The sequence below is a fragment of the Saccopteryx bilineata genome, chromosome 3, assembly GCF_036850765.1.
Source record: "Saccopteryx bilineata isolate mSacBil1 chromosome 3, mSacBil1_pri_phased_curated, whole genome shotgun sequence".
Taxonomy (NCBI): Eukaryota; Metazoa; Chordata; class Mammalia; order Chiroptera; family Emballonuridae; genus Saccopteryx; species Saccopteryx bilineata.
This window is the reverse complement of record NC_089492.1, coordinates 32,306,350-32,332,707: the sequence shown is the minus strand read 5'-3', so window position 1 is coordinate 32,332,707 and position 26,358 is coordinate 32,306,350. Positions and strand designations below refer to the sequence as shown.

At 46.4% G+C, this 26,358-nt stretch overlaps 1 protein-coding gene and 1 non-coding gene across 2 annotated transcripts in view; both read left to right on the top strand.

Moving 5' to 3' along the window:
• Positions 1–26,358, top strand: part of BAALC (BAALC binder of MAP3K1 and KLF4) — a 100,567-nt gene that overhangs the window by 61,951 nt on the left and 12,258 nt on the right. Inside the window, exon 2 of the mRNA XM_066264634.1 lies at positions 20,459–20,625. Within this exon, the coding sequence (XP_066120731.1) occupies positions 20,459–20,625 (167 nt within the window). The remainder of the gene's footprint in view (positions 1–20,458; positions 20,626–26,358) is intronic.
• Positions 22,908–22,983, top strand: TRNAT-GGU (transfer RNA threonine (anticodon GGU)). The gene has a single exon. It is a non-coding gene; the product is annotated as a tRNA-Thr (tRNA).

Below are 26,358 nucleotides of genomic sequence, written 5' to 3'. Positions count from 1 at the left end.
ATTTTGGATATAACCAACTACTTAAACATTGACTATGAGCTACACAGTGAGTAGGCTGTCAAGCTTAATCCTGTTCATTCTCTCTGTGTCCTCTTGAAATTGTCACTGAAAACCTTTTTATCTAGATTGTGGTTATAGATGATTATCCTAATTAGTTTACTATTGTTTTTCTTTTTCCTCCTTTCTTTCTAAATGGTCAGTTGAACCTGTCAGGCATGTATTTTGGCAAAAGCCATCTTTCCGAAGTAGTGCAATTTCCAGTTGCAGCCTTCTGAGGGTGCTTTCCAATTTGGTGAGTCCAGCTGGGAAGACAATCATTTTAAAAAATGCACTCAGACCACTAAGGGAAACTCTAGGAGGCAATCCCTCAGGACAAGGCGCTCTCCTGGCTGGACTCCCGCCTCCAGCTTGAGCCCTTCAAATGGATCTTCCACACAGCGACTGCCTGCAGGGCACTGTCCAAACTCCTTAATAAACCACACATGACTGCCCATGATTTGGTCGCTGCTTCTCTTTGGCCTGGTTTGTACTTTGCCACCAGAAATGCCTCCTGGAAATCTCTCTTCCCTGCATCCCAGACATCACAGCCAAGTGGCAAGGACGAATCTCTTCTCCTTCACTTCTGCCCCCGCCCCAGCCTTGGAACAGAGCCTGGCACCTCAGAGAAAGGCAGTGAATATTCACGACTGCGTGAAATGTTTGACCGCAGGCTATATTCCCTGGCTCAGTCCGTTTCTCTTCAGCACAACAGAGGCCCAGTTGCGAGCTAAGCTCCAAATGACCTGTCCCTCTCAAGGAGGTGAGGCTCAGTGAAGGTCTGTGAATACCATACTTTATCTTTTCTCCCCGACACCCATGTCAGACCTCAGACAACCGGTAGGGAACAGACCCTGTGTAACAATGGTCTGCTCTGTAATCTGGGGCTCCTGCTTCCACTCGACTTCTAACCTTTTGATTGGTTTCTTGGGGCCCCTTAGTCTCTGGGTCTGAGACCCTTTTGGGGCTACTACACCCTGACCAGACCTGGAACAGAGCAGCGGACTTGGTAAAGCTGATCTTTGTTGAGAGTCTCTTGTTCCTATGGCTTCTCTTGTCGTTTAGAAAGGGTCTTAAATCAGCTATTTGCACATTGTTGCTCCTGGCGTGGGAAGCTGTGAAATGAATCCTGACCTGTACCAGGCTCAGCACCAGACTTTCTTTTTTTCTTTGATCACCAATCTTTGATGCAGATATCATAATTCCCGTTTCAAACTCAATGAAATTGAGGCTTAGTGGTGCTGAGTACGGGACAATGATCCAGAGAGTGTAGATGGGATCAAGTCCTCGCTCCGCCACCGGCTAGTTGGTTATCTTGAACTTTTCTTTTCTTTTTTTTTTTTTTTGTTAAACTTTTAATAATCTTTTTTATTTTATTTTATTTTATTCAATTTTCAGAGGAGAGAGAGAGAGAGAAAGGGAAAGAGGGAGAGAGAGAGAGAAGGAGGGAGGAGCAGGAAGCATCAACTCCCATATGTGCCTTGACCAGGTAAGCCCAGGGTTTCGAACCAGCGACCTCAGTGTTCCAGGTCGACGCTTTATCCACTGTGCCACCACAGGTCAGGCTATCTTGAACTTTTCTGAGGCTCTGCAGTCTAGTCTGTAAAATGGGAGCAATGAGAGCAGAGAGTTTGACATATGGTAGATTGGAAAAAGAAAGGTAAATGTTATTATTTAGTAACTTTTGAAATGCTGCAGAGTTTGCAAGGGTTGGAGCTGGGATTTGATCCCAGGACTGCCTGGCTCCAAGGGCAGTGCCTGCCTCACTGCGGAACCCTCCTGCCAGGTACACAGCAAGCTGACTACCAGTGATGCTTGTTGAATGAGCATGAATTTAAATCATTCAATTCACACACTGAGCACCCCAAGAGGTTCAGTCTCAGAATGGAGTCTGATTCAGAGATATCGAATAAAGAATAAAAAGCAATTGAAATCCTGCTTTGTGGCCCTGGTCAGTTTGCTCAGTGGTAGAACCTGGATGTTCCCAGGTTCAATTCTTGGTTAGGGCACACAAGAGAAGTACCCACCTGCTTCTCCACCCTTTCCTCTCTTGCTTTTCTCTTTCTCTTTTCCCCTCTGCAGCATGGCTCAATTAGAGTGAGTTGGCCTTGGGCTCTGAGGATGGCTCCATGGCCTCTGCCTCAGGTGCTAAGAAGAGTTCGGTTGCTGAGCAATGGAGCAACACCCCAGATGGGCAGAGCGTCATACCCTAGTGGGCTTGCCAGGTGGATCCCAGTTGGGGTGCATGCAGGAGTTTGTCTCTCTGCCTCTGCTTCTCTCACTGAATAAAAAAAAAATTTTAAAGCCAAAAAACAAATCCTGCTTTCTTACGAGAATATCACAAAGAAAGGATTTCACTATTTGGGGGCTTTATTGAGGCATAATTGACAAATTAAATTATAGGGTATTTAATGTGTGCAATGTGATTTGATATATGTACACATCATAGAAAGATCCCCCCCATCCAATTAACACACCCGTCACCACATGTTTACCCTTCTTTCTGTGAGAACATTTAGGCTCTACCCTGTTAGTTATTACAGTCATCCCTCGCTATATCATGGTTCACTTTTCGCGGTCTCACTGTGTCGTGGATTTTTAAACTGTATATATCTAATTTTGTATCGTGAATTTTTTGCTATATCGTGGGATTTTGCAGTATGTAGGTATTTTTATATATTTATTATTTTAATTATTTTTGTGGTAAAATAAGCATTTTCTAGCCTAAAAAATTTGAAAAACAATATAAAAATATTAATTAAAACATTAAAAGAATATTAAATTGAAGTAAAGCCTTAATATATATATAAATAATAAAATAAATATAAGGTCACTATTTCACAGATTTTCACCTATCCTGGGGGTTTCTGGAACCTACCCCCCATGACAGACGAGGGACCACACAGTCACCAAGTTACGCATTGATCCTCAGACCTTATTCATCTTAGAGCGGAAAGTTTGTACCTTTTGCCAACCCCTCCCTATTTCCTCCGTCCTCCAGTCCCTGGCAACCACTTTTCTAGGCTATGAATTTAACTTTGTTCTTTTTAGTATTCCACATTTAAGTGGTACCATGTGGTATTTGTCTTTATCTGTCTGGCTTATTTTACTTCGCAAAATGCCCTCTGGGGTCCTCCATGTTGTGGCAAATGGCAGGATTTTGGAAGGAGTTTACTTCTGATGCACAAACAAAACCTCTTTGGAATCCTGTGACTCAGACTTGCTCACAAACCAGGCCATGACTCCCCTCTCCCCGAATCTCTCTCCTTCCTCTTTCTCTTCCTGACACCTCTCTTCTCCTTCCCGTCCTCTCTCTACCTAAACCCTGTTCAATAGATCAACTTAATGTCTCTCTTTTCTTTGACTTCCTTTCCAGTGGATAATTACCTGGATTCTTCGACCCAGAAGCAAGATATGAGCCTATCCTAGCAATCAAGAATCCTCTCTGCCTTGAAAAGATTGGGGGAGGTGAATTTACCTTACCCTGTTGCCTCTCAGAGAACTAACTAAATTTTAAACCTTAGTGCTAATCATAGTGTAAAAGATTCTGTCCCCGGGTAAGGAATTTTGAGCATTCTGACAAGGAAGGAACATTTTGCACAACAGTTTGCTCTGTAGACCTGCCAGCCTGGCCTCGAAGGCCCAGGGGTCAGCCCTCAGTCCCTCTCTGGAGCCCCATCAGCCTCCCCACCCATCAGTGACACAGCCACTGCAGAGAGAGGAAAGGAAAGCCCAGTGTGACTTGCCTCTTCCGTTACCAACCAACAGGCAGCATTGCCCAGCCCAGTCCCCAGCCCTTCCTGTACCTGGGTTCAGGGTGACCTCTACTGAGCTGAGGTGGTGACACTGCTTTCACCAGAGGACTGTGACATTCCCGATGAGAAGCCATCCCTCCTTCCTGCAACACAAACCCCCAAAGGGCAAATGAAATCTGGGAGGACTGGCAGAGCTGTGGTCATATTTACACCCAGCCCTAAGTCCTGGCAATATACCAGTCTTGACTGGGAGCCTCTGGGAACCACAGCCACCCAAAGAGATGTGTGGGGCGAGGAGCTGGAGGCATATGACAGGTCCGTGTTGGGGGCTGTCACAGTGTACACAAGCTCTTCCCTCCACTCTCTGCTACCCCCAGGAGTCAGAGCAGCAAGCACAGTTCGTGTTTCCTCTGCTCCCTCCGGAGCCCGTTAGTGCATCACGGGCCTGAACAACTCACACGTAGAGGTCTAGATGGAGCTTCCTGCAGTGACAAAACTAGCTCTGCCCCCTGCGTGATGGTTCAGGACTTTTTCAATGACTATTTCTTGAATGCCTAATATATGCCAGGAATGGTGATGAACACAACAAGCATGGAGCAACCAGGCTGGTGGGAGGCAGGCATGAAACAAAAAGTTCCACGAGTGGTGGGTGATACTGGAACAAAGTTCCGAAGAGGCAGCACGGGGTGCTGTGGGAGGAAATGGAGCCCAGCTCGTGTGAGGGAGGAGTCCGGGAAGGGCCCTGAGGAAGGCATGCTTCTGTAGAGGCAGAGAGTCAGCCAGGCCAGGGGAGAGCATCCTGAGTGGGAGCAACAATGCTGTAGAGGCAGTGGGGTGCCTTGGCTGCCCAGTGAGCCTGGGACAGAGGGGACAGGGGAGAGCGCAGGGCCGGGACGCGGGAGGAGGAAGAGAGCTCAGAGAGCCTTGCGGTGCACGCAGGGACTTGGGACTTTCTCCTCAAGGCATTGAGAGGTCGATGAAGGGGCCTAAATCAGATCATAGTTCTAAAAAATTATTCTGGCTGCAAGAGGGAGACTGGAATTCACATCTGCCATGACTTCTCCTAGTTTGGCGGCCTCTCTCTGTCCCCTGAATTGGATTACCAAATGTCTGTGCAGGCTGGCTTTGTGAATTTCCCTGGAATAATTTTCCACCCCAGAGCGAGTGGTCACGCCCCTGCCTGGAGTAGAAGGCTGCCCCCCCCACCTGCCCCCAAACAGGAGCTGCTGAGAAAACGAGCCTGGCCATGGCTTCCGAGTGTTCAGGGATAACCTGTGGCTCTTCAGTGGGGGGCCCTGAGGGCTGAGCACCGGGCAGGAGGACTGAGGGTGGAAAACACACCCAGGGAGTTCAAATACACTCACTTCACTCTGTTCACTTCAGCGTGACTGCTTGAATGTGCTGTCAAATTACTGGGATTCTAAATTCTTCTAGAGATCTGCTCCACCCTGGAGGAATAAGACCTCTGAGCCACGGATTATCTTAATAACAACAAACAAAAAGCTTTTCATTTATTCTGATGACACCATGCGTCTCCTTGTTATTGCTTAGCCCTGAAAGGGGAGAGCATCATGCTTCACTGAAGACTTAAAAAGTGATGTCAGTGAACACAGCTGCATGTGAAGGCACTGGGCTTAGACGCTGGCAGGCCGGCAGGGGGAAGCCTGGCACTGGCATCAGCTGGAGGATCACAGGCAGGTCACCTAGCCTCTCTGAACCTCCGTTTCCTCTTCTGAAAATCAAGGGAGGCGCAGGGTGTAAGATAGTAAGTAGCTCACCTACAAGGTCGCTGTGACCATGAAGTAGAGTTGAGAATCAAATCCCAGTTTCATGCTCTTAGCTAGCAGGTATTTCAGCAGCCTTTCTCTGTATCCTTAAGGCTGAGCTTGGGCTGGCACCCAGGGGAGCCCACACATGTGAATTTCATTTCATTTCTTCTATTAGCCTACATGCCAACAACCCCCAGACCTTCCTTTTAAACACTGCTCAGGAGTCCCCTCCTCGTGAAGACTAACCATGCTGATTTCAGTCCTGTCATCAACCCCCAGGTTCTCATGAGCTACTGTAATTTATCTCGTCCACATGAACCGTTAGCGTACCTCAGTGATCACTGCCGCCTGCCACGCAGGGTCAGACCTCTCATCTCTTCATTTCAGAAACGATTGAGCTTTGTTTTTAAATAGGGTAATAGCCAGGTATTAATTCTTGTATGTTGTTCTTATTCTTGTGTGTCATTATATTTATATGTAACCTAATAACTAAAAATTACATAGGAAAATACTCTGGGTGGTCCAAAGCCTTTACTAATGAGAAAAAGGCAGAATATGACATAGCTCTATTTTTTTTTTTAAGAATCACTTTTATTTCACAAGTAATATATTTTAAAAGTAGAAATGTTACAGCCAAGGCCTCATTATCCCCTCTTCTGACCTTGGTCCTTATGCAAAATATGTAACCATAATAATAGTTTTTTTCTATATATTTGTACATATTTACCATCTACTTGCTTTTTTTCATTTGTTATTATATATATATATATATATATATATATATATATATATATATATATATATATATATTAGATGTCCATCTGTATAAATCTACTTTATAGTTTTAGGTTGTTGTGTAGGGTTGGGTAGGAGGAAGTCCCCCCCCCCCACTGTTCCTGAGATCTATAGCTAGACTGATAATAAAATTCACACATGACCAGATTAACAAAAGAAAAACCAATTTAATACATGCCCACAGGAGGTCATAAATTACACTCAGAAATGATGAACCAGCTGATTTTTTATCCCTTTTAGGCAAAGAAACAGTAAAAATTTTAAGACTTGGTAAGACAAAGACCCTTGGGTGTGGGTGCTCATTAGTGAGGAATCTAAACGAAGTTTGGGCTCGGGTAGTGAGTTAGAGAAGGAGTAACAAGGTCTGGTTCTGTGAGCTGTTTGGCCCTGGGTTCCTCTACTCTCACTGAGGGTGCCTGTGTTAGACCCCGGGAGCGAGGGGGGCACCTTCCACAGGGGAGACTTGTTTCCTGTATTCAAGGTGACAAGGGAGAGCCAACCTGCACTTCTTATTCTGGCTGCTTGTCAAGTAACTTTCAATCAAAGTTATCAATATTTGGGGGTAATTGGGGGTAGGCTGCTCTGGGTTCCGACATGATAAACTACAGCTTAATTAATTATCCAACTGATGAATGGCTACATCGATTCTAATTTTTACTATTACAGTGGCATAAAGAACGTCCTCAACAGGCCCCTTTGTGCAATAGTAAGAGGTTTGTTACAGGAATTACCAGGGACCAGAATTGCTGAGTCATAATGGTGTGCACATCTGAGCCTGAATGGGCGTGCCCATCGTTCTCCATGGTGGGTAGCTAGCTCTGTTTGTACTCCCCCAGCAATATATGCGAGAACCCCTTAATCCATACCCTTTCAAAATTTAATATTAGACTTCTTAACTTTTGCTATTCTGAGAGGTAAAAAATGATATCTTATTTTTGAAATTTTGCATGGCTCTATTTTCCGGTAAATTTTCAATAAACTGTTAAATTCCCAATTAAATTACAGAAGCATAAAGGATTTGGTAAGTGCTTTGTATCCTCTAGTAACACAGTGTTAGGCACAGAGTTGGCTCTAATAGATATAGGCTAGAGGGCTGATTGATTGGTTTGGATTATTTTTAAATTCCAAGAAATAAAACAATTCAATTTTAAATTCCAAGAAATAAAACAATCCTAATTCTCCTAAATTCTGACTGACACAAATATACTTCTTATATCTGACAAAGATGTATCAACTAACATCTAATGTCCGCCTAAGAGAACAATCAGCACCAGCTACAGCTGTCTTCGGAAAGAGCCTGATGAAGAAGTTATTTGAAAAAACAATCAGACACCAGCTGCCACATTCTCAAAGGGCTACCACCCCCAAAGTGAATGAACCAAGGAATAAAAAAACAGGGAGGAAAATTGCATTGGAAGACTCTTTCCTTACGGAAAAATTTCACTGACTAAGCAAAAAGGCAGGTCTAGCATGGGGAAAAAAAGGAAGCTTAGCACAGGGCCAGGGACCTTTGGAGCAGTATAGGGGTGATTTATAATTCCTGACTGATTAGTTCTGCGACTTTGTGGAAAGAATCCAGGCCATGAGCAGAATACCATGTCTGGACACATAAGGGAGTGGGATAAAAACAAAAGATCAAAGTAAATCTCCCCATCCAAGCAGCAATGGGACCATGGTGGACAGGCCCTTGGACAGGATTACACCCACCACAGAGGGGCCATGTGGCCCACAGGGCCCTTCTCCTCCCACCCGGCGGCCCCTGTCTTCCCACACATCGTCTCAGTACAGTATGTATTCCATGGCAACGGCGCCCTCGTCAGAACCCTGGGACTGCACAGGTAAACAGTTCCTTGGAGAGGCGCTCCCGCCTGTGGCAACGGGTGAAATCCAAACTGAGTCACGTGAACAACGTCAGATATAGTACACGGACAGATAAAACTTAGTGTCTTAATGTTCGTTGCCTTGCCTCACATTGTCCTAGTTTGTTGTATTTTCTTGTGGCAGACCTACAAACTAATACAAAGGTAGACATTTTAAAGTTTCCAAGTGTAATGCTGGTGGCCAAGGCCAAGCAGGCTCACATTGGACTCAGGCAGACAGTAGAAAAACTGCAGAGCTGGAAAGTGTTGGGTCATTCTGTTTAATAAAGTCTCAAAACGGCATCAAGCACACAGGCAGGGGAAACCACCTCTCAGGCAAACAAACAGCAAAACGGCCCCTCACAGTGGCGGGCAGGCAACCCGCACATCCACAACACCCCGGACGGCAAGCACCCATATGCCTTACGTAGGCCATATACACACGTGGCGCTGCCATGTGCTCACGCACTAATCAGGCAAAGGGCTTGCAGCCGGTAAACCAGTGAGCAAGCCTAACACAGCTGCCCCACACCAAGAATTATTCAAGAAGAGACAAAGGCAAGGGAGGGCATCAGAGGAGGGTTCAGAGCAAGTAAGGAGGAAGACAGTGGGAAAGGACAAGGCGTTGTTACCCTCGTAGCAACGATGCATACCATAGAAACAGGAGAGAGGGCTGGGTTTGCATCACAGGAGGGCAGCCCCACAAAAATTAACACAGAGGTGTGGCGAGTACCTGCCCTGCTCTGTGGTGACTTTGGAGCAGAAGTAGAAACTTCAAGGAAGAAAGGTGCCACTGAGCCCATCAGAGGGAGACGAGGAAGGGTAAGTGAGCCCTCGGAGAACGCTGACAGATTCTAACGGTGTCAGTAGGGAAAAGAAAAGTGAGATTTTGACTTTTCCTTTTGGTTGCCTCCCAGTTCATTAGCTTGTTTGTTGCCTGCTGGGTGTCTCCTTGGGGAGAAAAGACTTCAGGTCTGATTTCAGCAAGGACAGACGGGACTCTGCTTGCTTCTTGCTGTCCTTTCTGTTCCAGCTGCTGCTCTCAGCAGGCATCTTTCCTGCACGCTGCTGGGTACCACCACCAACTCCCACGGCCAAGTGCAGATATGATAGGCTGGGGACACATCTCAGGGAAGAGGAGCCCTCCTATGTCAGGACCCATGGCCTTTGGGGACTGATAGGATAGTACTGCAGTGGTCCTTATAGACTGTGTCCATTAGTCAGTTTCTCTCCCCAACTATGGCTGTTCAAGTTCAAATGTGCTCCTTTAGTCAATTTAATATTCAAAAATGTGTTGTTCACCATTCTTTTAATTATAGCTTTATTGAGCTATAATTTGCATATCATACAGCCAATCTATTTAAAGTGTACAATTAAATGGCTTTTAGCGCACTCTCAGAATTGTGCAACCATCCCTACAATTAATTTTAGAATATTTTCATCACCTTAAAAAGAAATGTCTATTAATAGTCACTCCTTATTCCTCACTCAACAACTTCAGCCCTAGGCAACCAGTAATCAGCTGTTCTAGCTATAGATTAGCCCATTTTTGGATATTTTATGTAAATAGAATGATACAACGTGTGGCCTTCTGTAACTGGGTTTTGTTATTTTTAAGACTTTATTCACTTTAGGAGAGAGAGAAAGAGAGAAAGGGGTGGGAGGAGCAGCAGGAAGCATCAACTCCCATAAGTGCCTTGACCAGGCAAGCCCAGGATTTCAAACTGGCAACCTCAGTGTTCTAGGTCGATGCTTTATTCACTGCGCCACCATAGATCAGGCCTGTAACTGGCTTCTTTTACTTAGTGTAATGTGTTCAGGGTCTGGTCAATGTTGTATCATATATCAGTACTTTGTTTTGTTTCTTGCCAAAATATTTCATTGTATTTAGATATCATATTTTATTTATGCATATATCAGTTGATGGATATTCAGGATGTTTCTACTTTTTGGCTATTATAAATAATGCTGCTATAAATACTCATGTACAGTTTTTGTCATTTCTTTTGAGTATATACCTAGGAGTGAAATCTCTGGGGTATAGGGTAATTGTATGTTTAACCCTTGGGGGAACTGCCAAACTGATTTCTAAGCTGGCTGTGGCATTTTATAACTCTATCAGCAGTGTATGAGGGTTTCAGGTTCTTCACATTTTGCCAACACTTGTTATTATCTGCTTTTTATTCTAGCCATCCCAGTGGCTGTGAAGCAGTATCTCATTGCAGTTTAGATTTATATTTTTCTGATAGCTAAGAATGTTGAACACTTGTTCATGTGCCCATTGGCCATTTTCATATCTTTTTGGAAAAATGTGGATTTAGACTCTTTGCCCATGATTTAGTTTGGTTATTTATATTTTTTATTATTGAGCTGTAAAAATCTTTAGGAATAAGAATCCCTTGTCCTATATATAATTAGCAAAAATTTTCTCCCATTCTGTGAATTCTTTTACTTTATTCATGGTATCTTGGAAGTACAGAAATTTAAAATTTTGATGATGTCCAATTTATCTATATTTTGTTGTTATTGTGCTTTTGGGGTTATTTTTTATTTATTTATTTTTTGTATTTTTTTTTTCTGAAGCTGGAAACGGGGAGAGACAGACAGACTCCCACATGCGCCCGACCGGGATCCACCCAGCACGCCCACCAGGGGCGATGCTCTGCCCACCAGGGGGCGATGCTCTGCCCCTCTGGGGCATCGCTCTGCTGCGACCAGAGCCACTCTAGCGTCTGGGGCAGAGGCCAAGGAGCCATCCCCAGCGCCCGGGCTATCTTTGCTCCAATGGAGCCTTGGCTGCGGGAGGGGAAGAGAGAGACAGAGAGGAAGGAGGGGGGTGGGTGGAGAAGCAAATGGGCGCTTCTCCTATGTGCCCTGGCTGGGAATCGAATCCGGGTCCCCCGCACACTAGGCCGACACTCTACCGCTGAGCCAACCGGCCAGGGCCGGGGTTATTTTTTTTTTTAACTATTGCCTAACCCAAGGAAGGTCATAAAGGTTTATGCCTATGTTTTCTCTTAAGTGTTTTATAGTTTTAGCTATTATATTTATATTTAAATATTTGATCCATTGTCCCACACAGTTGTTGAATAAAACAATTCTTTTCTTGTTGAATTGTCTTGGCACCTTTAAACAAAATCAATTGACCATACTTTAATGGTTACGCTAAAGGAGAAGAGAAAGAGAGAGAGAATGAAAGAGAGAGAAAAAGGGGAGGAGCAGGAAGCATCAACTTGTAGTTGCCTCTCGTATGTGTCTTGACCGGGCAAGCCTGGGGTTTTGAACTGGTGACCTCAGTGTTCCGAACTGACACTTTACCCACTGCACCACCACAGGTCAGGCAGGATTTTTTTATATAAGCCATACTAAAAGTCATATATCATCTTGTTACACATAGTGTATACTCAAAAATTACTCATCAGATTGAAAATGATAAACACCTTCCCATTCTAGTTCATTGTGAAAAATGAAGAGACAAATTCTCAGTAAGTGGCTATTGTGGAGCAGCTGTGTTAGACTTGCTCACGGGTACCGGTTGCAAGCACTTTGCCTGATGGGTATGTGAGCGTGTGGCAGTGCCACGTGTGTATGGCCTATGTAAGGCTATGAGTGCTTGTGGTTGAGAGAGATGGGGGATTGTGGATGTCAGGGTGCCTGCCTGCCACTGAAAGGGGCCATTCTTGCTGTTTGTACACCAGAGGTTTCCCCTGCCTGTGTGCTTGTCTGTCATCATGAGACTTTATTAAACAGAATAGCCCTAACGCTTTCTGGCTCTACAGTGTCTCTACCATCTGCCTAAATTCAATGTGTACCTGCCTGGCCTTGGCCACTGACATTATAGCTATATAGTTGCAGTTTACTTAATGTATAGCTTAGTTCAGACAAATCTATCATCAGCCATTTATTTGTTCAGGGCCTGAGCCTCCATGGTCATGAGCCAAAGTTTTATCCAATTTGACTGTAGGAGATTTTCCCCAAATAGGTTGCTAATGTCTTATACTTTGGTTTCGTCATTAGGGGAATGACTTGCAGGTGGCTGCAATGACTTTGGACAGATTCGGAGATCACCTTCATCAAGGAAAGCCGGGCACTAGCTTTTCCTAAGGAGGAATGACACCTTGGTCTGCTCTCCCCATGGCTTCAGCTATCAATTGTAATTTCTATTCTCTAACCCCTCCCAGCTCCATTTCCAAAATAGCAAGAAACTTTGGCAAGAAGTCATTGGGTGTGATTTATCAGCAAGCTTTAGACACAGCTGTTTTCCATCATCTTTTGGCTAAGTCGGTGACTGGGCTTGCCTTCTGGATGAAATGAAAATTCTGTGAGGAATGTAAAAGAAAGACATATTCTAGGCAGAGGCTGATTAAGGTTGGTTGAGGCCCCAGGAGCAGAAGAAAATATTGGGTCCCTTAAAAAAAAAAGAGACAGACAGGGAAAATAAAAATACATGTTAACCATATTTTTAAATTAAAAAAAAGTACTATTAATGTTAAAATTGCAAGTATAAAACCAAACCTGAGCCTGGTGTGCGGGGGACCCGGGTTCAATTCCTGGCCAGGGCACATAGGAGAAGCGCCCATCTGCTTCTCCACCCCGCCCCTCCTTCCTCTCTGTCTCTCTCTTCCCCTCCCGCAGCCAAGGCTCCATTGGAGCAAAGATGGCCCGGGCGCTGGGGATGGCTCCTTGGCCTCTGCCCCAGGCGCTAGAGTGGCTCTGGTCGTGGCAGAGCGACGCCCCAGAGGGGCAGAGCATCGCCCCCTGGTGGGCAGAGCGTCACCCCTGGTGGGCGTGCCGGGTGGATCCCGGTTGGGCGCATGTGGGCGTCTGTCTGACTGTCTCTCCCCGTTTCCAGCTTCAGAAAAATAAAAAAAATAAAATTAAATTAATAAAACCAAACTTGTTGTCATTAGAAAAAAGTGTAAAGTTGGAGTTTTGTGGGGCCCTTCAGAAGTTGGGGCCCAGGCCGGGTGCCCGGTGTGCCTGCTGTTAAATCCGCCTCTGATTATAGGGGCACACAAATGTCCCTCAGTTTAACTGCTACAGAATTCATGGTGGGGAGAAATATAGATGTGTTTTGCATGCAAGCCTGTGGGGAAAACAGCTGTGTTAGGATCGCTCGCTGGTTTACTGGCTGCAAGCTCTTTCTTTGCCTGATTAGTGTATGAGTACGTGGCAGCGCCACGTGTGAATGGTCTACATAAGGCTATGGGTGCTTGCGCTCAGGGTGGATGGCGGATTGTGGATTGCCTGCCCACCACTGTGAGGGATCAGTTTGCTGTTTGTTCGCTTGCTGCCATGAGAAGCGGTTTTCCTGGACTGTTTGTTCGTCCATCATTTTAAGAATCTATTAAACGGGAATGGCTCAATGCTTTCTAGCTCCACAGTTCCTCTACTGTCTGCATGAATCCCATATGGACCTGCCTGGCCTCGGCCACTGGCATTACAAACACACGAGTGTTACTGAAGCCTCAAAGTGCAGTCTTTAGAATTCCCCGCCTCAGAATCACAGGGGACGGAACAGGGTAGAGGGAACTTGGTAAAATGCATGTTCCTGGGCCTCTACTGAAGTAGAAGTTTGGAGGGTTAGATGTAGAGATCTGCATTTTAACAGACACCTCAGGTGGGTCTCGTGCACACTAAAATTGGAAAGCTGCTGGGAGTTTTTCCTTTAAGGAAATGCAAATATTTGCTAAGACCACAAACTTTGGAAACATACAGAGTCGGTCTGAACATCAGTTTCTTCTCCCTGAGTTAAGGGTCACGCTCCCGCCAGCCAGGCTTGAGAGGAGTGGCGTGGAATAGAGATGCAGGAGCTCGGGGTCTAGTCCAAGGCAGCTTCCACAACCAAGTCCCCCCAGCCCCAAGCACTTGACTTCCAGTAGGATTGCCAGATAAAATTCCAGGGTCAAGGGATGGAGGAACAGGCTCCTTGGAGGGACTTGGGGCATTGTTCCTTAATAGAGAGTCTCATGCCTCAACCTCCAGCCCTCCCAGAAAGTCTGTGAGCTTCCCAGATCACTTAGAAGGATTGCTTTTCTGCTGTAGTTCACTGGACTCGATTTCTGTTGCTTGCAGCTAAGAATCCCGACCGAGACAGCATCTGTAACTCCCTACTCCACAACTCGCCATCTGTCCTTTGTTCCCACCACTCATCTGAGCTCTCCCGGAGTCATCAGGAGCCTCCTAATTACACAGCCTCTTGGGCTTTTCTTGATTCTGTGCTCTCTTCCGGTGGAGGAGTGGATAGAGAACACGGGGCACCCATGGCAACACTGCTGGGAGGGAACCAGGGGAGCAAGGACGACCTCAGTCTGCTACCGCAGACGCCTCCCCTCGATAGCTAGTGACGCTCATCAGCAAGCCCAGTGCGCCAGGAGCCTGTGGACATGATGCACTCAGGTCTGTGTCCTGAGACGCAGCAGGGTGGAGAGGAGGGGAGAGTGATGTGCGGGTGCAGAGGAACGTGTCCAGCTTGCGGGGTGTACACACTGTCTGAGGTAAGAAGCAGAGCCCGAGATGAGGAGATGAGGATTTTATGCAAACGACTCCTGGAGACAGTCCTGGGAGAACTGTGTGTGAGGAAGGGGGGAGAGCAGCAGGACAGGCCAGGGGAAGGAGCCAGGCAAAGACATGGCTCCAGCATTCGTCTAGCCTCAGCCTGATCTCATGGGGTGCTTTGGAGTGAAGGGACTGAACCTGCCGCTCAGAGGCAAGGGGGCTGGATTGTTGTACACCCCCCTCCACCACACACACACACACACACACACACACACATACACACACACATTTAGTTGACACTGATCATGGGCTGCCCCTAGTATCATATAACTGGCCAGTCTCTCCCGGTGAGAGGGCTTCCTTTAGCGAAGGGCAAGACTTAGGAGAAGGGGTCAGGCATGAGCTGCTAGCCGCCAACATCTGCCGCAGCTGGGGGCAGAGTGCAGAGGTCAGGTGAGTGGACCGGGGCAGGCATCCATAGCACCTGCTGGAAGACATACACCTCCTCACTAACAGGCTATTTCTGGGTGATGAGGTAAAAACTTTTTCCTTAGTGTTTTTCTATAGTTGACAAGTTTCCTAACATCGAGTCTACTGACATTGAAATCAGAAAATACAAATTCAGTTAAATCCATGCAGCAAAATCACTTGGTTTATTACAGGCAGAAGTACCAGTAAATGACCCCATGTTCCTGACCGCCGGGGTGAGGCTGGTCTACACTGGGCAGATGCAGCGTCCCTTCCCAAGTCCAGCCCGGTCTCCTTGCTTGTCATCAGAGCTTCTCCGCTTGCTTATCATGCTCCGTGGCCAGTTGTTAAGCACTTAAGGGACGCTGATTGTAGGACTCACAGATCAAGAATGTAACCACTGTGGCTAATGGGCAGAGGCACAGTGAGAAGACAAGGCTGCTAATGTGGGCCATAAATAATCATGAGTACAATGTACTTGCCAAATGCTGTCAGAACCTTCATTGGTGGTGTCTTGTTTAATCGTTATGACAGCCCCATGAAGTGGAAATGATTATTCTCATTTCACAGATGAGGACATCCCTGGATTGGGGATTAGGAAACTAGAGTTCTGCTTTTTGTTCAGCCACCAGTGATCAAAACACTGGAGCAAATGAATGATTTTCAGACTGCACTTCTAGGAGCCCCAAGGCTCAGCAGCGCTGCCCAGGGAGTGGAAAGGGAAGGACTGGCTGTTTGTCCCTCAGCCATAGCAGCTCAGCCTTGGTCGCCTTTGTCATTAGTGGCTTCATGGGCCTGTCGCAAGTGCAGCCACACAGGGCCTGCCAGGCTCGAAGGGGCCCGGCGCTCAGGGTTTAATGCTGGCAGACACCATCTTGAAATTCTTAGTAGTTCTATCAATGACTGTGTTTTGTAAGTGAAGTCTGGTGGATCATTGGAGCATGTGCCAGGGCATGGAGCACTGACTGATGCTCAGTCCCACCTCCTGCTGCCTGTCCACCTCCCAGGGTGTGTTCTCCGCTGCCTGCTCTTGGCCCCGGTGTCTCCAGCCTCCCCTTCCCACCCTGCTGCCCTCATTCTGTGTCAGAAACCGGGTTGCATTGAGGGGAAGGGAGAAGGGAGCTGTGAGCCACATCCTCTAAGCCCCACAGGGGCCTGGCTATGGGCTCAGGTGCACCCAGTCCTGACTTGAAAGTGTCTTGGGGTGAAAAGGTGGCGGCCGTCCTCACAGAGGCTGAAAGCAGCATGGTACATTCACTGGGTGGCTCTTACCCCCCTCAACCTCATGGAAAATGGTAACATTCACCTCCAACAACCATGAAGCAATCTCACATGTGGGTCTAAACTTGTAGACTCAGTTCAAATATCAAATCTGTAGCAGTAAGTTTAAAATAATTTTTTTTTTTTTAAGGAAAGGGAAGGGGTGGCATTCACATGGCACACTGTGGTAAGCAGCCAAGGCACACTGGCTAGCCCCGAGGGCTGAAGGCAGTTGTACCCTAGGCTTAATTAAGCCGGGTCTTCTGTTTTAGAAGCGCCCTCTCCACCCCCACCTTGGCCCCACCCTTCCCCAGTGGGCAAATTGTCTAGGGGCTAAGGGGACACACCTACCAAGGCCCCCGGTCCTCCTTCAGGACCCGTTGCTTTTTCTTTCCTGTCCATCACAGACTGCTGTGCAGCTCACACCACTTGTGACTGACCGTGTGAGTGTGACAGCTCCAGAACTGGTCTGTAGCTGATTTAATCTGAGAAGGTCAATCGGACAAGTCACCCTTGTCTGTTCCAGCAATGTCAAGTTACCATAGAAATGTCTAAGTGCTTGCCTTTTCTTATACTTATCCCACAGCAGATCAGTAACCACAGTTTGGTGCCCAGAGCACACCAAGAAGCTCGTTCTAGACTCCGGTGTGGGTGCCGGGATTCTGGAACTACAACCCACATCACACCATGCCTGTTTCCAGGTCCTTCCTGGGCTTTTCCTCCCGATTCATCCTCTAGGTTTGCACACCCTGGGCCGAGGCGTGGCTGTTCGCAGGGAGCAGTGGAGAGACGGACCGAATGTGTGTGCTGGCGTGTCCACACACACGCATTAGAGGCCCTTTTGGCACAGGATGGCTGGGGAGATGGGAAGAAAAGGGGTGCAGGCTGTTGGCTGGTGGAGGAAGAGGGTGCAAAGATCTGGGGTACGCCCTGTTGACGAAACCCACTTCTCTGCACTTCTGGAACCCATTCATAGAGTTCCCATGTACTAGGGACTGCCAGTCAGGAGACTCTGGACCAGGCACTTTGTATTATGACTTCCAATGTTTTGAATTTTGATTTCTACCAGCGGCCACAGTTGAGAGCCCCTTAGCAGTCTACAGACGAGGTGGGCGGCATGCAGACACGTGTCCTTTGGCTCACTGCTTCCTCAGTGTTGGGAGTGGAGCCTCATCATCTCTGCTTGGGCAGCTGCCTCTCCCTCCTGTGCTTCTGATGCCTGCCCCACGCTCAGGGAAAGGGCTTTGTTTGTTTTCCTGAAGTTTGATTAACAGCAAACACAAGCAAATACTCCAAAGGAAAGGAGGCAAACGGCTTAACAATTAAAAAGACAAAAAAAAAAAAAAAATAGAAAACCACACATACACAATTAACCAATAGGCACATAAATAATGTAATAGCTCTAGTAAATCAAGAAGTGAAATTGTCGTTAGTGGCTTCATGGGCCTGCCGCGAGTGCAGCCACACAGGGCCTGCCAGGCTCGAAGTATCGAGATACTTTATTTTACCTCTTATACTGCCAAAGGTTAGAGACAAACAAACAAACAATAGTCCCTGTGAGGATTTAGGAAATACTGCCATTTCATATACTGTTAGCAAAAGGGCAATAGGTAATTGGAGATTTATAGGGATAAATTTAATAATATATTGCAAAAGACCTTAAAATGTGCACACCCCTTGAAATCTTGAACACTTTTTCTTCTTACTTCCATTGGCTGCTGATGTCAAAACTCCAATGTCACTCTCATTCTTGATTATTTTTCCTCTTCCGAAGCTGTTCTTATTATCAGTGACATTCTGAAATTTCACTAAGATCTGTCTAGGTTGAAGTTTGTTTGTGTTTTTTTTTCATTTATCCTGTCAAGACTTTGGAAGGCTATTTCAATTTCCCATTGTTCTATTCTTACTGAAGCCAGATATTTGCTAGAATGGCTCAGAGAACTCAGGAACACTTTACTTACCTTTATTGTAAAGGACATGATCAAAGATCCGGATGAACAGTCGGAGGAAGCGGTACATGGGGCGAGGTCTGGAAGAGTCCCAAACGCAGGAGCTGCCATCCCCATGGAGTTGGGGTACACCACCCTCTTGGCACATGGGATGCTTTTACCAACCTTAAAGCTCCCCTAGATATGGTCATTTAGGGGGGTTTATGGAGGTTTCATCAGGTAGGTATGATCAATTATTAACTCAGTCTCTAGCTAGAGATTGGGAGGTGAGACTGAAAGCACCAAGCTTCAATCAAGGTTAAATCCTTCTGGCAACCAGCCCTCGTCCTGAAGCTATCTGAGGGCACATGAGTTGCCTCATCAGAACAAATGGTGCTCCTGTCTCTTATATCACTCCGTGAGACATACCAGGAGCAAAGACGAATTACAGAAGATGCTCTTATCACCCGATCACTCGGAAAATTACAAGGGATTGAGAAACTCCGTGCCAGGCCCTGGGGATGAAGACCAAATATAAATTTCTTATTATATCGCAGTATCTCACCCTCATAGACTGCTCCATCATTGCTGACCGGCCTCAGATGGTGGAGGGGGTAGGATTGCCAGCATGCCGGCTGTTCCTGGCCTTCCTGTGGTCATTACACAGCCTCTGCCACTCCTTGTCACCCTCCGGGTTCTCACCCTCATGCTTTTATGCTTCTCTTTTCCATCAGCTACTCTTTATCTATGGTTTTCTCACTGTCGCCGTCCTCGTGTGTTTCAGTGACGCTATTTATTTAAACCTTATTCTATCATTTCTTGGCATTTGTTATGGAAAGAACATAGTCCAACACCTTGAGATGGAATTATGTAAAAAAACTAAACCTTCAAACCAGTAATCCACTCATAGGTATTCATCCTGAGGCAGTAATTAAGAGTAAAGCTTTGCCTGACCAGACAGTGGTACAGTGGCTAGAGCCTTGGACTAGGACGCGGAGGACCCAGGTTCAAAACCCCAAGGTTGCGGGTTTGAGCACAGGCTCATCTGGCTTGAGCATGGGCTCACCAGCTTGAGCAAGGGGTCGCTGGCTTGAGCTTGGGATCATAGACATGACCCTATGGTCACTGGCTTGAGCCCAAGGTTGCTGGCTTGAGCAAGGGGTCACTCGCTCTGTGGTAGCCCCCAGTCAGGGCACATATGAGAAAGCAATCACTGAACAACTAAGGAGCTGCAACAAAGAATTGATGCTTCTCATCTCTCCCTTCCTGTCTGTCTCTATCCATCCCTCTTTCTGACTCTGTCTCCATCAAAAAAAAAAAAAAAAAGTATATCTTTAACTTCAAAGAACTTCATCACAGTAACATATTGACAAAGTGAAAAGATATCCAACTAGGAGGGATCAGTAAAGTAAATGGTGACACACCCACACAACAGCACGCTACGTGTAAAATGTAATATGACAATATTTAATGGCATGGAAAATGCCTTTGCTGTATTAAGTAAAATTTTCAGGTTACAAATTTATTTTAAAAATCTCATGTTTGTGTAAAAAAAAAAAAAGGCACAGATGTGCCTATAAGAAAGGGTAACTTGGCTCAGTGGTAGAGCGTCCGCCTGGCGTGCAGGAGTCCCGGGTTCGATTCTCAGCCAGGGCACACAGGAGAAGTGCCCATCTGCTTCTCCACCCCTCCCCCTCTCCTTCCTCTCTGTCTCTCTCTTCCCCTCCCGGAGCCAGGGCTCCATTGGAGCAAAGTAGGCCCAGGTGCTGAGGATGGCTCCATGGCCTCTGCCTCAGGCACTAGAATGGCTCTGGTTGCAACAGAGCAACGTCCCAGATGGGCAGAGCATCACCCCCTGGTGGGCATGCCGGGTGGATCTCGGTCGGGCACATGCAGGAGTCTGTCTGACTGCCTCCCCATTTCCAACTTCAGAAAAATAAAAAAATTTTAAAAAATTAAAAAAGAAAGGGTAACTTGACGTGGTAGGATTTCTGGTGACTCTTCTTCCTTGTCTTTGGCTGTACTTTCCCCTATGCTCTCGGGAACTGTTAGTGCACGACTCCAGCGCCATCCTCTGTTTCGCTCCCCAGGTGCTCTGGAGGACAGCCTGTCCGCCAATGGTGTGCCCCGATCTGCAGCCCCAGCTGGAACGTCCAAAGCCGAGAAGAGGATGAGCTGTGGGACCCAGTGCCCGAATCCTCAAAGCCTCGGGGCAGGCGTGCTAACCCAGAAACACAATGGCCTTCGAACCATAGAGGTGGGTCACAGCCCCGGAACCGGAACCGAGGTGGGACAGGAGAAAGGGAGGCAAGCGAGCTTCAGGGCAGGGTCACGCTGAGACTACCCAGGGAAGGAAAAGGAAGGTGCACCTTGTCCAAGGACATTCTCTGCCTTGCCCACGGGAATTGTTGCTAACAAAACAGCAACCCCAATACCGACCCCAACCCCTGCCTTGAGGGTTGCTATATTTTGTCAAATCAGCTGAAATGGGTCCTTGATATTTGATAAGTGCGTTTGCACAGCTTTGTTCAAGGATCTGCTTTTCTGGGTCAGGTCTTACCATCTTGATCAGGGGTCCCCAAACTACAGCCCACAGCCTCATGCGGCCCCCTGAGGCCATTTATCCAGCCCCCACCGCACTTCCAGAAGGGTCACCTCTTTCATTGGTGGTCAGTGAGAGGAGCACAGGATGCATCCTGGAGTACTGTGTGTGGTAGCGCCGCAAAGCGCGGTGTCGCTCACTTACAGTACTACTTCCTGTGACGTGGGACACAGGCGTGACGGCTCCAGAAGTGCATCATATCACTTGTTACGGCTAGCAGTGACAAATATGGAACCGAACATTGACCATCTCATTAGCCAAAAGCAGGCCCATAGTTCCCATTGAAATACTGGTCAGTTTGTTGATTTAAATTTACTTGTTCTTTATTTTAAATATTGTATTTGTTCCCGTTTTGTTTTTTTACTTTAAAATAAGATGTGTGCAGTGTGCGTAGGGATTCGTTCATAGTTGTTTTTGTTTTTTTATAGTCCGGCCCTCCAACAGTCTGAGGGCCAGTGAACTGGCCCCCTGTGTAAAAAGTTTGGGGACCCCTGATCTTGATAACGAGGACTGTGCTGGTGAGAGCAATGGTTTCAGGCCCAGCATTTGGCCGGCCGCAGGGTTGACAAGGTGGGCAGTAGGCAGGGAAGGAGAGACGCGACCAGTGTGGAAGGAGACAAGCCTGGCATTTTATCTCAGACCCTCCAACGAGGCGGCCGGGTGGAAGGCCCCAACGGGGAATCTCATTGTAGAACGTGGTAGAGGCCTGAGCCTGAGGTGGAGGCCATGGAGCCATCCTCAGCACCCAGGCCAACTCTGCTCCAATGGAGCCTTGGCTGTGGGAGGAAAAGAGAGAGGCAAAGAGAAAGGAGAGGGGGAAAGGTGGAGAAGCAGATGGGCGCTTCTCCTGTGTGCCCTGGCCGGGAATCAAACCCGGGATATCCACACACCAGGCCAACACTCTATTGCTGAGCCAACTGGCCAGGGCTCCATTTAATTCTTAAACCAACCACAAGAACCCTGAAGGGCACAAGGAAAAGTTTTCCTCCCTGAAAGCAGAAACCCAAAAGAGCAAAACCAAACTATTCAAACACATTTCATGTCTCTGCTCACATCACACCAACCAACCTCCTCTTGGTCAAAAAGTGAGTCACATGGACAAGCTCTACATCAGTAGAGCAAGGACATATGTTCTGTCCTCAGTGGAGAGATAGTTAGGAGAACAATACAAGCTACTGCATATAACATACATACAGAAAAATGCATAAGTCATAAGTTCAATGAATTTTTTAAGGTGACCTGCCCATATACATAGAACATTATCACTGCCCCAGAAATCCTCCTTATGAACCGTATTTCCCTATGTATAAGATGCACTTTTTTTCAGAAAAAACTTGGGGTCTAAAAACTGAGTGCATCTTATACAGTGGTTATAGGTTTTTAAACTTGCATTTCCCACTTTTTTGCGTTCATTGTTGAAGACAGTGATTTGTCATCAGACACAGATGAGGACAAGCTAATGGATGGGAGTTTTGACAGTGATGAGTAGTATGAATTTTATGATGAATAAAACTTGAGCTTAATAACTTTATGTAATATATATATATTTTCACATTTCAGGTCCCAAAATTAGGTTGCATCTCATACATGGGAGTGTCTTATACTGAGGAAATACAGAACCTCCTCAGTCAGTATCTGCCACCATAACATAACCACTTGCTGACATCTGGCACTGTATACCAGTTTTGTATATTTTCAAGGTTTTTATAAAAAGAATTATATAGCATGTACTGTTTTATATCTGGCTTCTTTTGCTCCACATTTTGCTAGTGAGAAATATCTATGTTGTGAGTTGCAAAAATTTCCTCATTTTCATTATGTATATTTTATTCCACTGGAAGAACGTTTGGTTTCTTTTTAGTTTGGGGCTATTGTGAATAATAGAACTATTAACTTTTGGGGGGTCGTCTGTGTATCTTTTAAAAAAATTTTTTTAGGCCCTGGCCAGTTAGCTCAGTGGTAGAGCGTCGGCCTGGTGTGCGGGAGTCCCGGGTTCGATTCCCGGCCAGGGCACACAGGAGAAGCACCCATCTGCTTCTCCACCCCTCCCCCTCTCCTTCCTCTCTGTCTCTCTCTTCCCTCCCACAGCCAAGGCTCCATTGGAGCAAAGATGGCCCGGGTGCTGGGGATGGCTCCATGGCCTCTACCTCAGTTGCTAGAATGGCTCTGGTCACAACAGAGCGACACCCCAGATGGGCAGAGCATCACCCCCTGGTGGGCGTGCCGGGTGGATCCCGGTCGGGCGCATGCGGGAGTCTGTCTGACTGCCTCCCCGTTTCCAACTTCAGAAAAATACAAAAAAAAAAAATTAAATTTATTGGGGTTAATAACATTTTATAAGTTTCAGGTGTACAACTTTATAATACAACATCTGTATACTCCATTGTACTCCTCACCCCAAATCTCGTCCCCTTTCATCCTCATACATTCGACCTTCCTTTACCTTCTTTGTCCTCCCCATACTCCCTTCCCCTCTGGTAACCACTACTCTGTTGTCTGGGTCTGAGTTTTTTGTTTGGCAATTTGTTGCTTTCTGTTTTATATTCCACATATGAGTGAAATCATACTGTTCTAGTCTTTTTCCACATGACTTATTTCACTTAGTATAATGTTCTCCAGATCCATCCATCTTGTTACAAATGGCAACTTTTCATCCTGTTTTTTATGACCAAGCAGTATGCCATTGTACGTACCACATCTTCTTGATCTAATCATCTGTGGTAGGACCCTTAGGTTGTTTCCACATAACATTTTTATGCATGCCCTTCTGTGGACATTGACTTCTTTGGAGTATATATGCAACATTAATGGATACTGAGAAATAGTTTTCCAAAGCGGTTGCACCAGTTCACATGCTAACCAGAAGCAGATGAGTTCTGGTTATGGAACATAATTTAAAGCCAGCTAGTTGTGTGTAGTCCCCCTTCCTTAGGCCTGACCTTCCAAGCATAGCGTAGGATTCTAAGCACATTGCTATCTCACTTAATCCTCACAGTGACGCTAAAATGTTGATATTGCTGTCTCTAGCCCACAGATGAAAATGGAGACTCAGAGATAGCCAAGAAGAGCATGCACTCAGTCCACTCACATACCTCTGGGGTCTTGTGTGCTCATTAAAATGGGGCCAAGCAGAGCCAGACCCTGGGATCCAGCAGCAGAGGAAACTGTCGCCAGGGAGTGAGCACCACATGCACGACCGACCGACAAAGCCGGACAGAGCAGATGGCCTATACGATAAGCCATCCATGCAGCTTTTGTTTCCACAATTCAATGAACAATGGCTACACTGTAACTGTTTCCAAAATAAGATCAGGGAGCAGACAACTTCAGTTATGAGGGTTCCAGCTGTTGCTGAAGTGTATCGTGGTCTTCCTATCCTGAGACTTCAGCAGCCACCAGATGTCCTGGGTCCCTGGAAAGCCTGCGGCAAAGGTTTTCTAAGGTGTCAGTTTCCAAGACAAGTTTACTTGATTTCAGTTCTTGTCAGCAGAGCCATCTCATACCAACGCAGCTCTCAGCTGCCTAGAATCTGTCCAAGGAAATGAGTTTTCCTATTCCCTCCAGGAACACTATTTCCTGTAATAGCTTGTTTCTTGTACTCTGGGCTAAAGCTGCCTTCCTTTTCAGTGTAGGGCTCAGGCAGAACCCGCTGGCCTCTTCCTGTCTTCCTTGCTCCCCCACAATGACCTATCAGCACTTCACCGCAGTCCCCTGAACATTGTCAGGCCACCTGGCTGGTGGTTCTTTGGCACTTTTGCAATATTCTCCTTTTCCAGAACCCGTTCCTGAAGCATGCATTCTCACACACATGCCTACTGCAACATCCCCGTTCAGATTTAAAACATATTTGTGCATTAGAGCTGATCCTTGCTAGGCCTGGAAATTTCCTCACTAGTTTCCAGAAGTATGCGTCGGAGTCATTCATCTAATGCTCGTTTATTGCACACCATCCAGGTACCAGGCACTGTTCCAGTGCCGATCACCCAGGAGTGGAAAAGGCATGCGTGCCCTTTGCTCTGAAGCAGCTGCCAATATTAATGGAGTAAGGGTGGGGACCCACATAGTATAAAATAAATAAGGAACTAAGAGGTCACTGGTGGGTGCTAGCAACCACTTCATTTGACATACATAAAATCACCCCACAGTTCAACTCACTCTCTGAGGGTGACAAGGGGCTGCTGACTCTGGTGGGCAGCTGACTCTGGTGGGCAGCAGCATCTCATGTGCAGAGCCCATAAAACAAACCACACCTCCCCAGTGTCAGTCTTATGCCTGCTGTGAATAAGTGCTAATTGGCAAGAAGAATGTGATAAAAATGACCTTTCACACACTGGAACAGGCTATCTTAGTGGGGAGCTCTTTCTCTCTCTCTGGCACCCTGATTTCCTCTGGTCACTTGGGACCTCTTGGACACCACTGCGTCTGATAAATCCCTGGCTGCTTCTCCCGCCCCAGCTCCTTCCCTGAGTTCAACAAAGCCCAAGAGGAAGCTCTGTGGTTGCTTACTCTCTCCTGCTAATTAATTGTTCAGGAACTCTGGCCAACTTCAGATATTCGCTCTCCAACTGGAACATGCTCTTTCCTCGGGCTTAGGACTCTTGTTTTTCTCCCGTAGAACTACCTGCTTGAGGGTTCAGCTAAGGGAGGAGTTATACGTGGCCATAGCTCTGGGTAGATGAGGCTCTGAGCACAGGGCTGGCCTCCCGTGAGCTTCATGTCTTCAGAAGCTGAGTCTTTTTTTTTTTAATCTTATTTTTATTAATTTTAATGCAGTGGCATTGATAAATCAGGGTACATATGTTCCGAGAAAACATCTCCAGATTATTTTGACATTTGATTATGCTGCATACCCCTCTCCCAAAGTCAAATTGTCTTCCGTCACCTTCTATCTGGTTTTCTTTGTGCCCGTCCCCTCCTCCCACTCCCTCTCTCTCCTTCCTCACCCCCTCCCCAACCCTCCACCCCCACCCCGTTACCATCACATTCTTGTCCATGTCTCTGAGTCTCATTTTTATGTCCCATTATGTATGGGTTCATATAGTTCTTAGTTTTTTCTGGTTTACTTATTTCACTCCGTATAATGTTATCAAGGTCCATCCATGTTATTGTAAATGATCCGATGTCATTGTTTCTTACGGCTGAGTAGTATTTCATAGTATATATGTACCAAAGCTTTTTAATCCACTCATCCTCTGACAGACACTTGGGCTGTTTCCAGATCTTCGCTATTGTGAACAATGCTGCCATAATCATGGGGGTGCATTTCTCCTTCTGGAACAGTAAGCTCTCCAACATCTCTCACAGCAATATATTTGCTGATGTATCTCCACAGGCAAGTGAAATAAAAGACAGGATAAACAAATGGGACTATATCAAACTAAAAAGCTT